The sequence below is a fragment of the Vipera berus genome, assembly GCF_964194415.1.
Source record: "Vipera berus genome assembly, chromosome: 6".
In the NCBI taxonomy this organism is placed as follows: domain Eukaryota; kingdom Metazoa; phylum Chordata; class Lepidosauria; order Squamata; family Viperidae; genus Vipera; species Vipera berus.
The window spans coordinates 91,228,313-91,240,750 of NC_138208.1; the positions used below are offsets into that span (position 1 = coordinate 91,228,313).

At 49.8% G+C, this 12,438-nt stretch overlaps 1 protein-coding gene across 4 annotated transcripts in view; it reads left to right on the forward strand.

Annotated features, from left to right (window-relative positions):
- Positions 1–2,678: 2,678 nt before the first annotated feature.
- Positions 2,679–12,438, forward strand: part of GOLGB1 (golgin B1) — a 34,612-nt gene continuing 24,852 nt past the window's right edge. The window contains exons 1-7 of one of the 4 annotated variants that reach the window (XM_081331773.1): positions 2,679–3,811; positions 5,409–5,676; positions 9,136–9,288; positions 9,768–9,926; positions 10,526–10,666; positions 11,778–11,900; positions 12,181–12,294. In XM_081331773.1, coding sequence (XP_081187899.1) covers positions 5,587–5,676; positions 9,136–9,288; positions 9,768–9,926; positions 10,526–10,666; positions 11,778–11,900; positions 12,181–12,294 — 780 coding nt within the window. In that variant the 5' untranslated portion in view covers positions 2,679–3,811; positions 5,409–5,586. Of the gene's footprint in view, positions 3,812–3,867; positions 3,897–5,408; positions 5,677–9,135; positions 9,289–9,767; positions 9,927–10,525; positions 10,667–11,777; positions 11,901–12,180; positions 12,295–12,438 lie in introns of those variants that run through there. The other 3 variants (XM_081331772.1, XM_081331775.1, XM_081331774.1) reach the window with 3 other exon arrangements.

Sequence of the window (12,438 nt, forward strand, 5' to 3'; positions counted from 1 at the left end):
GTGATGGATTTTAGAACTTATAGTTGTTAGTATATGATTGTTTATGATTGCTTTTTATATATATACCTTGTATTTAGCTCTGGGAAGTCGGGGGGGGAGGGGGAGGGTGGAGGGAGGGGGGGAGGGAGGGAGGTTGGGGGGAGGTAGGGGGGGAGCAGGGAGGGGGAAGGGGGGTTTCTTAAGGGAAAACTGTATTTTAAAACTTTTCAATAAAAAAAATAAATAATAATTTAATTGAATAATTTAATCAGTTCTAATTTTTAGAATAGAATAGAATAGAATAGAATAGAATAGAATAGAATAGAATAGAATAGAAAATATGGAATGGAATGGAATAGAACAGAACAGAATAGAAAATATGGAATAGAACAGAACAGAACAGAACAGAATAGAATAGAATAGAATAGAATAGAAAATATGGAATGGAATGGAATGGAATGGAACAGAACAGAATAGAATAGAAAATATGGAATGGAGTGGAATGGAATAGAATAGAATAGAATAGAATAGAATAGAATAGAATAGAATAGAATAGAATAGAATAGAATAGAATAGAATAGAATCATGTGATCCCCTTTTGTGACCTTCCGACAAGCAAAGTCAAGGGGGGGGGGAGCCAGATTCATTTAGCGACCGTGTGACCAAGTGAACATCCGCAGTGATTCACTTAACAACCGTGGCCGGTAAGGCCATAAAATGGGACGAAGCTCACTGAACAATGGTCTCGCTTAGCAACGGAAAGTTTTGGGGTAAACTTAAGGCTGCCTGAAGAGGTTAGCTCTTGTGCTGTGACTCTCTATGGCAGGGGTCTGCAACCTGGACCACGGCTGAGGAATTCTGGGAGCTGAAGTCCACAAGTCTTAAAGTGGTCCAGGTTGCAGACCCCTGCCCAAGGGCTTAAAGGGGACTTTCCCTATTGGAAGGGTTGCATAATTTTAAATTCTTTAACTATGACAGGTATGATGAGCAGGCTCGCTTTTGCTGCAGAGGCAAAAACACCCAGAATGAAACGCTCGGCAGCTTTTTTAACCAGTAACCCGCCTCTCCCGTTTTCAGGGCTCAGCTACGGCTAAAGTCCAATTGTCCGGGCAAAGGGACAAAGCTGAGGAGAATTTGGGCCTGGATTAGTTCTAGCCAGGCAGGCAGGCAGGCCGGAACTGGTTTCCGTGCCTCAGGGAACTCCCCTCCCCCCTTTTTTTTTACATCTCTGAGGCTGTTGTGACCCTCCCCAACCCCCCCCAGGTTGAATTTCTCTCCACTCCAAGCTTCTTTTTCCCTGATTTTTAATGTTAAGTGTTTTTTTTAAAAAAACACCACCCTTTATTTAAAACACTTAATATTAAAAATTAGAGAAAAGGAAGCTTGGAATGGAGAGACATCTCCGTTCTGGGGAAGACTTCATATCCCAGAATTCCCTAGGCCAGGGGTAGGCAACCTCGGCTCTTGGAAGACCATATAGGAGCTGTGACTAGGGGGGCTTTCGCCCAGGTTCGCCTGGTGCGCCAGTTGCGGCCCTATCTTAGCCGGGATGATTTATGCACGGTCACTCATGCGCTCGTGGCCTCTCGTCTGGACTACTGCAACGCTCTCTACATGGGGCTGCCCTTGAGGACCACCCGGAAGCTCCAACTGGTACAGAATGCAGCCGCGAGAGTTATGTTGGGAGTCTCCCGATACTCCCACGTTACACCTTTGCTCCGTGAGCTGCATTGGTTGCCAGTTGCCTTCCGGGTGAGATTCAAGGTACTGGTAATGGTGTTCAAAGCACTCCATGGCATGGGGCCGGAGTACCTTAGGGAACATCTGCTGCCGGCATCAAGCTCCCTGCGCCCTGTGCGTTCCCACAGAGAGGGCCTCCTCAGGGTGCCACCGATCAGAGAATGTCGATTGGTGGCGCCCAGGGGGAGATCCTTCTCTGTGGGCGCTCCGGAGCTGTGGAATCAGTTGCCGGTAGAGCTCCGGATGGCGCCCGATCTTCGCTCCTTTCGTCGCGATCTCAAGACGTTTTTGTTTGTACAAGCCGGCCTAGCCTGATGGGGATTGGTGGGGTTTTTATTTTTTTGTATTCTTAATTTTATTTTTGGGGTTTTATTATTGTATTAATTGTTTTAACTTGGGCAATTATTTAATCTCTTTTTAATGTTTGTACTTTGTATTTGACTTTTGCCCTGTGAACCGCCCTGAGTCCTCAGGGAGAAGGGCGGTATATAAATATTATTAAATTAAATTAAATTAAATTTATGACTCATGGACTTCAACTCCCAGAATTCCTGAGCCAGCATAGCTGGCTCAGGAATTCTGGGAGTTGAAGTCCATGAGTCATAAAAGAGCCGAGGTTGCCTACCCCTGCCCTAGGCAGAAAGGCAAGATGGGAATTCTGGGAGTTGAAGTCCACCCAGCTTAAAAGTTGAGAAATAGAGCTTGAGGGGGATCCCCATCCGGAGACTGAGGGGGGGGGTCTGGGTTTCAGAGGAGAGACCCCACCCCCACCCCCCCTGAGTCCAGCCGTTTGAGGTCATTGGCTGCATCCTTCCCCCTCCTGTGCACACCTGGGGGTGGGGAAGCAATGATGGACTACAACACCCATCTTGGCCGGGAAATGTGGGAGTCGTAGCCCCAGGCATCTGTCTGGCATTGCCATGCGAAAGGTGTGGCGCTGGGAGGCTGCGAGAGAAGAAAATGCTTGGTTTGTTGATAAAGACTTGAGCGATGCATCTTTATGTATACTTTTGTGTGTGAGTATAACAGTTCATGCGTAGACCTGGTTGTTGGAACAGGCCGGCCTGGACTAAAGGGTTGGGTTTAATTTTTAACTATTTATTGTTAGGGCTAAATTAATTTAATTTTACTTTTAACTTTTGTACGTTGTATTTTATTGCCCTGAGTCCTTTGGGAGAAGGGCGGTATAGAAATTCAATTAATAATAATAATAATAATAATAATAATAATAATAATAATAATAATAATAATAATAATAATAATAATAATAATAATAATAATATAATAACAACAACAACAACAACAACAACATGATTCTCTCTTTATTTCTCTTTCCTTTCTTTTTTCTTCTTCTTTTCCTTCCTCTCTTTCTTTTGTTCTCTTTCCTTATTTTACTTTCTTTTGCTTCCTTATCTCTCTTCCTCCCTCCCTTCCTATCTCTCTCTCTCTCTTTTTCTCTTTTTCTTTCCTTATTTGTCTTTCTTTCGCTTCCTTATCTCCCTTCCTTTCTTCCACCATTTCTTTCTTTCTTTCTCTTTCCCTTCCTTCCTATACAAATATTTTCATTTATTAAATTTATATGCCTCCCATCTCCCTCTACAAGGGAACTCCGCTGCAAATTAGGTTGAACTGATGATTGAATACATTTTAAAAAGGATTTTTTAAGAGCTTTTCCGCTTCCTTTCATTCATCGGATGCCCGGAGGGAGACCTCAATAGATTAGCATAAATTACCATATGCAAATCGTGCCCTCGCCCTCTACTGGACGGGGACGGTTTAACTTTATTCTGCCCCCACCGCCTCCAATTTCGATTGGTCCATCCTTCCAGGCGGCGCGGGCGCCGATTGGTGCCCAGCGGCACGAGCGCCTTTCCCCCATTGGCTTCCTTTGGTTTGTTTTGGTGCGGGCAGGGCGGCGCCCGAGCCGCGTTTGCTGATTGGTGGAAAAAGAGGCGTGACGCGAGGCGCCCTTCTCAGCGAAACCACAGCAACAGCCCAAGCCGCACCGTGCGATTGGGCAGGGAATCTGTCTGTCTCGACCGCTGCCTATTCCTATTGGTCCGGGGCCGAGAGAAAGAGGCGGGGACTGGAGGTGAGGCAGCCGGAAGTGCCTGGAGGGCAGAGACCGGGAAGCTTCCGGTGCTGATGTGGCCGGAACCCGGCGGCGCGGTGCAGCGGTGAGTCTCTCGCGGGGTCGCCTTTCCCCAGAGGCCCCTCAGGCCGCGGCTCTGCAGGCGCAGCTGCCGGGGCTGCACCGGTTGGACTCCGGCCTGCAGGGCGCAGCCGCCTCGCCTCTCCCCCCGCCGTCTCCCGCCCGGGGCCTGCGGGAGAGCTCGCTGCAGGCCGAGACCCAACCGGTGCAGCCTCTGCCTGCCTGCAGGTGGATGAGGAGACCTAAAAGGCCGGGCGGGGGGGGGAGGGAGAAGAGCCCAGGCGGGGACCGGCTTGCGGATCTCGGGGGGACCCCTTGAGATGCGCCTCCTTCTGCCCAGGCTCGCCCGGATGAGGGTGGCTATTGTGGTGGTGAAACGTCTGCAAGAAAACAGAGAAGCTCAGAGAGAGTCAAGGACCCCGCAGTCCCCCTCCTCCTCCTCTTCCTCCTCCTCTTCCTCTTCCTCCTCTTCCTCATCCCCTCTTCCTCCTCTCCCCCTTTTTCTCAATGTACACATGTTGTACTTTGACAATAAAGGTTTATTTATTTATTTATTTATTATTTATTTTCCTCCTCCCCTGTTCATCCTTTTTCCTCCTCCCCTCCCCCCTTTTCTTCCTCCCCTCCCCCTCTTCCTCTCTGCGAACCTACACCAGGGACTCCTCCCACATACATGCGTACGTACATGTTTGTGTGTATAAGTATGTATGCATGTATGTACGATGCACACATGTATATATGTTTGTACATACCAGTATGCATACACGTATCTACGCATATATGTATGTGCTTACATGCCCTCTTGCACATCTGTGCCTTTAGGGTCATCCTCAAATTGGGACTAGGGCTAGGTCGTGACCTTGAGGGCCAGAATGCTTTCTATAAACGGATAGAAAAGGAAGGTAGGATGAGTTGTCAATGGGCGGCTAAACGGTGTGTAATATTCGTGTGCCATTTATACCTCCTTTGAACGAAGTGACAGTGCGAGCAGCTAGTTTGAATCCTGGCTCAAGCAGCGGCCTCAAAGCCGAGTCTGCTTTGAAGACGGTCCCTTCCATGAGATTAAGGTCTTCTGAGGACACCAGCTTTGATTAAAACTCTTTCCAGCAGGATGTAGCGTGGCGCTCCAGGATTCGGGTGGTTTAACCATGTTGGAACGTCCCTTCCTGTTTGCTTAGCCTTGGCAATGAAGGAGTGGGATTCCGGGAGGGCCTCGTGGGCGCTCTCACAAAATGACTGCCTAGGGTTTGTGCATTCATTACATGGCTTCCCAAACTGCTTGGCTAAACACCAATTTGCCAGAATGTTTCCTGGACCTCGTTTTTTTTTTGTTGTTGTTCCTGGCCAATGGGCATATTTCACCCAGAGTCACTGGGTTGAGTGGGTGGCTATGGAAAATGAAATTGAATAAATTATCCACCTAAGCATTGGGATGCGCCCAGAAGATCTTTCACTCTGGGACATAAACACAGAGCTGCTGTTTGCCGTGCTGCATGCCAGCTTTTTCTTTGGGTTAAATGACGATTTGTTGTTGCAGAACAACTAACCGTCGAAGGAGCCGAGTGTCCGCCAAGGAGGAAACTGAGATGCAACTTGGCAGCCTGTTGGGGATCCAAGCTGCTGGCAAGCCGTGACTCCTTCCTCCTCTGTGCCTTTTCTGCTTCAGCTGACCTCCTTGTTCTCCCTCTGTGCCGCTGGTTGCCCGGAGGGTGAAGATGCTCAGCCGTTTATCGGGGCTGGCCAACACTGTCTTGCACGAACTCTCGGGGGATGGAGAGGATGCCGGGCCGGCACTGTCGCCTTCTGTAAGTCGCCTCTTCTCTCCCAGACCAGTTTTGGAGGATAGGCCAAAGAAAGTGGTCTAATCCAATGTCTTCTTGAAAGCCTCCAGGGATGGAGCACCCACAACTTCCATCAGAATAGAGCTGCAAGGGACCCTGGAGGTCTTCTAGTCTGCTCAAGCAGGAGACCCCACGCCATTCCGGACAAGCGGCTGTCCAGTCTCTTCTTAAAAACCTCCAGGGTTGAAGCACCCACAACTTCTGGTGGCAAGCTGTTCCACTGGTTAATTGTCCTCCCTGTCAGGAGGTTTCTCCTTAATTCCAAGTTGCTTCTCTCCTTGATTAGTTTCCATCCATTGTAATAATAATAATAATAATAATAATAATAATAATAATAATAATAATAATAATAATAATAATAATAATAATAATAATAATAATAAGAAGAAGAAGAAGAAGAAGAAGAAGAAGTTGGAAGGGACCTTGGAAGTCATCTAGTCCAACCCCCTGCTCAGGCAGGAAACCCTATACCATTTCAGACAAATGGCTGTCCAGTCTCTTCTTAAAAACTTCCAGTGTTGGAGCATTCACCATCTCTGGAGGCAGGTTGTTCCACTGATTAATTGTTCTAACTGTCAGGAAGTTTCTCCTTAGTTCTAGGTTGCTTCTCTCCTTGATGAGTTTCCATCCGTTGCTTCTTGTCCTGCCTTCAGGGGCTTTGGAGAAGAGCTTGACTCCCTCTTCTTTGGGGCAGCCCCTGAGAGATTGGAACACTGCTATCATGTCCCCCCTCACCCTTCTCTTCATTAAACTACACATACCCAATTCCAGCAACCGTTCTGGTGCTTTGGAGAATAGGTTGATTCCTCCCCAGCCTTTTTTCTGTTTGTTTGTTTTTGTGGCAGCCTTCTGGAGGCAAGCCAGTCAAGAAATTCCTCCTTAATTCTAGGTTGGATTTCTCCGTGCTTTGATGCCAGTCAACCTACAATTACAGGCCTCCTCTTATTCGAAGCCAGCATTCTTAATTGTTCTCGAGTCAGCTGGATGCTGGAACACTGACATGCTTTCAGGCATGCTGTCCCAGAGAGGATACAAAGAACAGCTAGTCCTCACATTACGAGATTCTAAAATCGTCCAGGTCATGATGGGCCCAAAGGTGTATTTTTCCAAGAGGCAACTGGACATTCTTGGTTTTGTTTTGTTTTTTCTTTGAAAACATTTCGCTTCTCATCCAAGAAGCTTCTTCAGTTCTTCAGAACGAAGGAGAAGTGAAGAAGCTTCTTGGAAGGGAAGCTTTTAAAGGGGGAAAAAAAAAACAAACCCCGGGGAAGTCCAGTTGCCTTTTGATAAAAAAGCGTCTTCGTGTCCTGAACTTGTGATCTTATTTGGGGCCAGAATTTCTGTTTGCTAAACGGGATCTTTAAGTGGCTCGCAGCTGGTTTTACGACCTTTTCGCCATTGTCGTTAAACGAGTCACTGCGCCTGTTAAGCGAATCAGTGTGGTTAAGCACATTGAGCAAACCTGGCTTCCCTCATTGACTTTGCTTGTCAGAAGGTCTCAAATGGCGACCACAGGATTCTAGGATCCTGCAGTTGTGGTAAATACACACCAGTTGCCAAGTGGAGAAATTTTGATCACGTGACAGTGTGGATGCTGTGACGGTTGTAAGTGTGAGTGCTGGCCATAAGGCACGTTGGTGCTGTAACTTTGGACCAGGGGTCTTCAAACCTGGCCTTTTGATGACTTGTGGACTTCAACTCCCAGAATTCCTCAGCCAGGCACAGCGTGCTTTGGACGGTCCCTGAATGAATGGCTGTAAATTGAGGACTATCCGTAGCTTTTTCTCCCTCTGTTCAGACACCAGGGTGTCCTTGCTTGCTGCAATTTCTGGTGGAGAAGACTGGAAATTACAAATAAAGCCTTTAGGTTCTTTCCCAGTTCTGCCCAAACATGCCTGCTGTTTGCTTACCCCTCCCTTTGGTTAGCTCTGCAAATTTGTTTTAAAGGATTTATCCGGCTGGCCTAACTTGAACAAAGCGACTCTAGCCCATTTACAAGAAAAGGCAAACACAATGCATGTGTTGTTTGCAACTGAGGATTGTTAAACTTTCTACACCACGAGAGCAGCGTAGGAGTACCTTAAAGCTTTGTCTTAAATTCAGTACACTTCAATAACTTCGTAAATGACTTAGATGAGGGCATAGAAGGGGAACTCATCAAATTTGCAGACAACACCAAGCTGGCAGGAATAGCTAACACTCCAGATGACAGGCTTAAGATACAGGAGGATCTGGACAGACTCGAACACTAGACGCTATCCAACAAGATGAAATGGTGAAAAAAGTAAGGTTCTACATTTAGGCAAGAACATCCAAATGCACAGACATAGTATAGGTGGCACCTGGCAACTGTGAGAGGGATCTCGGAGTCCTAGTGGACCATCCCTTAGATAGGAGCCAGCCGTGTGCTGCAGCTGCCAAAAAAGCCAACACAGTGCTAGGCTGCATTAACACAGGGATAGATCGAGATCACGTGAAGTATTAATGTAAAGGTAAAGGTTCCCCCACGCATGCATGCTAGTCGTTTCCAACTCTAGGGGCTGGTGCTCATCTCCATTTCAAAGCCGAAGAGCCAGCGCTTGTCCGAGGACGTCTCCGTGGTCATGTGGCCGGCATGACTAGACGCCAAAGGCGCACGGAACGCTGTTACCTTCCCACCGTAGCGGTCCCTATTTTTCTACTTGCATTTTTACGTGCTTTCGAACTGCTAGGTTGGCAGAAGCTGGGATGAGTAACAGGCGCTCACTCTGCTACGCGGCACTCAGGATTCGACCTGCCAAACTGCCGACCTTCTGATCGACAAGCTCAGCGTCCTAACCCACTGAGCCACCGCGTCCCTTATGAAGTATTAATACCAGTTTACAAAGCCTTGGTAAGACCACACTTGGAATCCCGCATCCAGTTTTGGTCACCACGATGTAAAAAAGATGTTGAGACTCTGGAAAGAGCACAGAGAAGAGCAAGAAAGATGATTAGGGGGCTGAAGGAACTGTGAAAAGAAGGACTAGAGGTGACAGGATAACAGTCTTCCAATATTTGAGGGGCTGTCACAAAGAAGAGGTGTGGGGGGGTGTTCCACGTATTCTCCAAAGTACCCGAAGGTAAGACAAGAAACGAGGGGTGGAAACTAATCCAGGAGAGAACCAAGCTAGAAATGAGGAGAAATGTGCTGACAAGCAAGAACAGTTAACCAATGGAACAGCTGGCCTCCAGAAGTTGTGGATGCTCCAGCTCTGTTATTCTGTGTTCAAAGCAGCCACTTTAAAATGAATGGCCGTGTAAACTATTTAAATCAACTGAAGGTAAAAGGATCTTTACGTCAACTGGAGCTGCCTGAGTCACCTTATCGGTGAGATAGGCAACGTGTAGAAGTTTAATAAATAAAGCAGCCGCAGCTTTGCTTCCTGTTTTTTTTTTTGGCAGGGAGTGGAGTTCGAATCCAGCCAGCAGAATGGGGAGGAGAGCCCGGAAGACGTGCTGGAACGGCTGGCGCAGACGGAGAAGCTGGTGGTGCAGCTGAAGACCCTGGTGCGGGAGAAGGATGCTCAGCTCCAGCAGAAGGATGCCATGCTTCAGGTGGGTGAAAAGCCCCTGCCCTCTTTCCCCTGCATAGGAGCTTCCACGGGCGAGTGTTTGTGTGGGCTAAGGTGGGACTAGAACTCACAGCCTCCTGGCGATTGGCCCAAAGTCACCCCAGGCCTAAGGCCATGAAGTAGGAGGAAAGTGTGCTGGATGTATCCTCACCTTCAATTATTTGTAGAAATAATGAAGATTAGCTATCAATCAATCAAACTAGAGAGGACCGTGCAGACACACACACACACACACACACACACACACACAAACACACACACAGCCACACACACCCAAGCATCCCCAAGCAATGCGCTTCTCCTAGGGAAGAAGTCTATCCACCCTCTCATGCAGAGGACAGTGCTCACTCAGTTTTTCGGTGTCTGGACATCCTCCTGCCCCTCCCTCACACACATCCCTACACACACACACACACACCCTGTAGCTCTCACCCTGTGTGACACTGTGTGGTTCTCCTCCAGGAGGAGAGGCAGGCGGCAGAAGCTAAACTGCTGAAGCTGAAGCTGCAGGCCAAAGTCAAGGTGGGCAACCTGAACAAGCGCCTGGAGGAGCTGACGGCCCAGGGAGGGGCAGTGCGTGCCGAGGGGCAGCCGGAAGGGACCCCCCCGCCTCCTGTCCAGGTGAGCCCCTTCCCCTCCCCTCCCCAAGGAGCGGGTCGCCATCTCCAAGCCGGGCGGCCAAAACGTCCCACGGGGGACAAAGGAGAGACTTTCCTGCAGATCAGCGGCTTCTTCTGGGCTCCGGTGAGAGGGTCCCGCTCGGCCACGTGGCCCCTCCCCATCCAGAGACCCTCGGCCTGCTTCCGCTGGCAAGCCTGTCCTCTCCGATAAGTTAGTCCCACGGCTGTGAAGCAAATCCAGGCTCCCCCATTGACTTTGCATGTCAGGAGTTTGCAAAAAGGGGATCACACCACCCCAGGACACTGCCACCGTCATAAATACGAGCCGTTCACCCACGTGGGACACTGCCACCGTCATAAATACAAGCAATCACCCACGTGGGACACTGCCACCGTCATAAATATGAACCACTTCTCGGTTGTCCGAATTTTGATCACGTGACCCACAGGGAGGCTGCAACGGCTGTGTGAAAAACGGCCGTAAGACACTTTTTTCCAGTGCTGTTGCAACTTCGAACAGTCACTAAATGAATGGTCGTAAGTTGCGGACTTCACGTACCTTCCCCTAAAAACGCCCCGCCTCTCTCCTGCACCAATCAGGGTGAGCGCAGCAAGAGCGACAGGCCGGTGGAGGAGACGGGAGCGCTGAGGAGGCAACTGGAGGAGCAGGAGGAAAGGGTGAGGGGCCTCCGAGGGCAGCTGGAGGAAGCAGCAGGAAGACTTGGGGATGCCCAGGCGCAGGTAGGGAACCAGCCCTGCCCACCCTGCTCCTTTGGGGGTCCCTGACCTCTCGGGACCTTCGCAGGCTAATGTTGGCGAGGGAGCATAAGATCAGCGGCTGGAAAGTGTAGATTTCCAGGTGCGTCCCTTCTCTTGCGTAATTGCTACAACTCGCCCAGACAGGCTTCGGCATTTTCCCCACACACCGATTGAAATTGTGGTCCCAGGTTGGCTGCTAAAGCTTGATGCCAGCTTGGGCTAGTGGTTAAGGCACCCGGCTGGAAAGCGCGAGACAGCGAGTTCTAGTCCCGCCTTAGGCATGAAAGCCGCCTGGGTGATTTTGGGGCCAATCACCAGGAGACGGTGAGTTCTAGTCCTGCCTTAGCAAGGAAAGGCAGCTGGCTAACCTTTGGCCAATCACCAGGGGACAGTGAGTTGTAGTCTTACTTTAGACATGAGAGCTGGCAGGGCAGCTTTGGGCCAATCACCAGGAGACGGTGAGTTCTAGTCCTGCCTTAAGCATGAAAACCATCTCAGTGTCTCAGTGACTTTGGGCCAGTCACCAGGAGACGGTGAGTTCTAGTCCTGCCTTAAGCATGAAAACCATCTCAGTGTCTCAGTGACTTTGGGCCAGTCACCAGGAGACGGTGAGCTAGTCCTGCCTTAAGCATGAAAGCCATCTCAGTGACTTTGGGCCAATCACCAGGAGACGGTGAGTTCTAGTCCTGCCTGAGCCGTGAAAACCAGCTGGCTGCCTTTGTAGATGTATATGTACATATGTCCACCTGGAGGAGGAGGAAGGTGTGTGGGACACGTTCACCACCTTGAGTTATTTGTAGAAACAATAAAGGGTAAGATACAGATGAAATACTAGCTAAGGGCAGCAGCGTCTCAAGGGGCACACAGGGACTCACACCCTGCGTGGGGGAGTCTCCCCTGGGATCTCGCCTCCAGGGGGTCTGGTACATTTGATACCAGGAGCATTTTCCCGACCTCCCAGTTGCACACGGGAAGAAGATCATTTTAGCCTTGCTTTCTTCGGAGCGCCGCTTGGAGGCTCCGGCATTCACCTTGGCTGTGCGCGCGCGAGGCTCCCCTTGTCATCTCTCTGCCTTCGTTCTTCTCTCGGCAGATCAGCTCCCTCCAAAAGGAAGTGCTGGAGAAGGAGTCCCTCCGTGAAGAACAGGCTCTCCAGCACCAGGCAGAAATACGCCAGGTGGAGGCTTGGTCGGCCCGCGAAGCAGAAATGGAGCAGGTGGGTTGGAAAAGCATCAGATCTGCAGAGGTGGCCCCAAGCTGCCGCGAACAGCCCCAGAAGACGAGCTCCGGATCCGAAAGGATCTCGACAAAAACCCGAACGAGGGGCCCTGTCCCACAAGGTGAAATTTAACGGGGAGAAAAGCCAGGTTTGACAGCTAGGCAGGAAAAACCGCAGGGACAGATGCAAATTGGGCGAAAGCCAGCAGTCAGAAATCCGTGTTTCTTCTGTCTCGTGGCTTTGGAAGCAGCCCTGCCTTTTGTCTCTCTCCCCACAGAACCTGAGGCAGCTGCAAAGGACGCTGGAGGAGCAGGAGGAGGCCCTGGTGGGCAGGGGGCGAGCGGTCGAACTCTTGCAGCAGGAAGTGAGCAGCTCTCAGGAAGAGAAGCAGGTAGCCCCCCCACCCCCCACCCCCCCGGCTCTCCCCACAAAAAACACGTTTCGTTGCAATTTATTGCAGGCCAAAGCTGCCCCAGAGTTGCCCTTTCCTTTTCCTTCCCTTCCCCTGTCCCCTTCCCTTCCTTTTCCTTCCCTT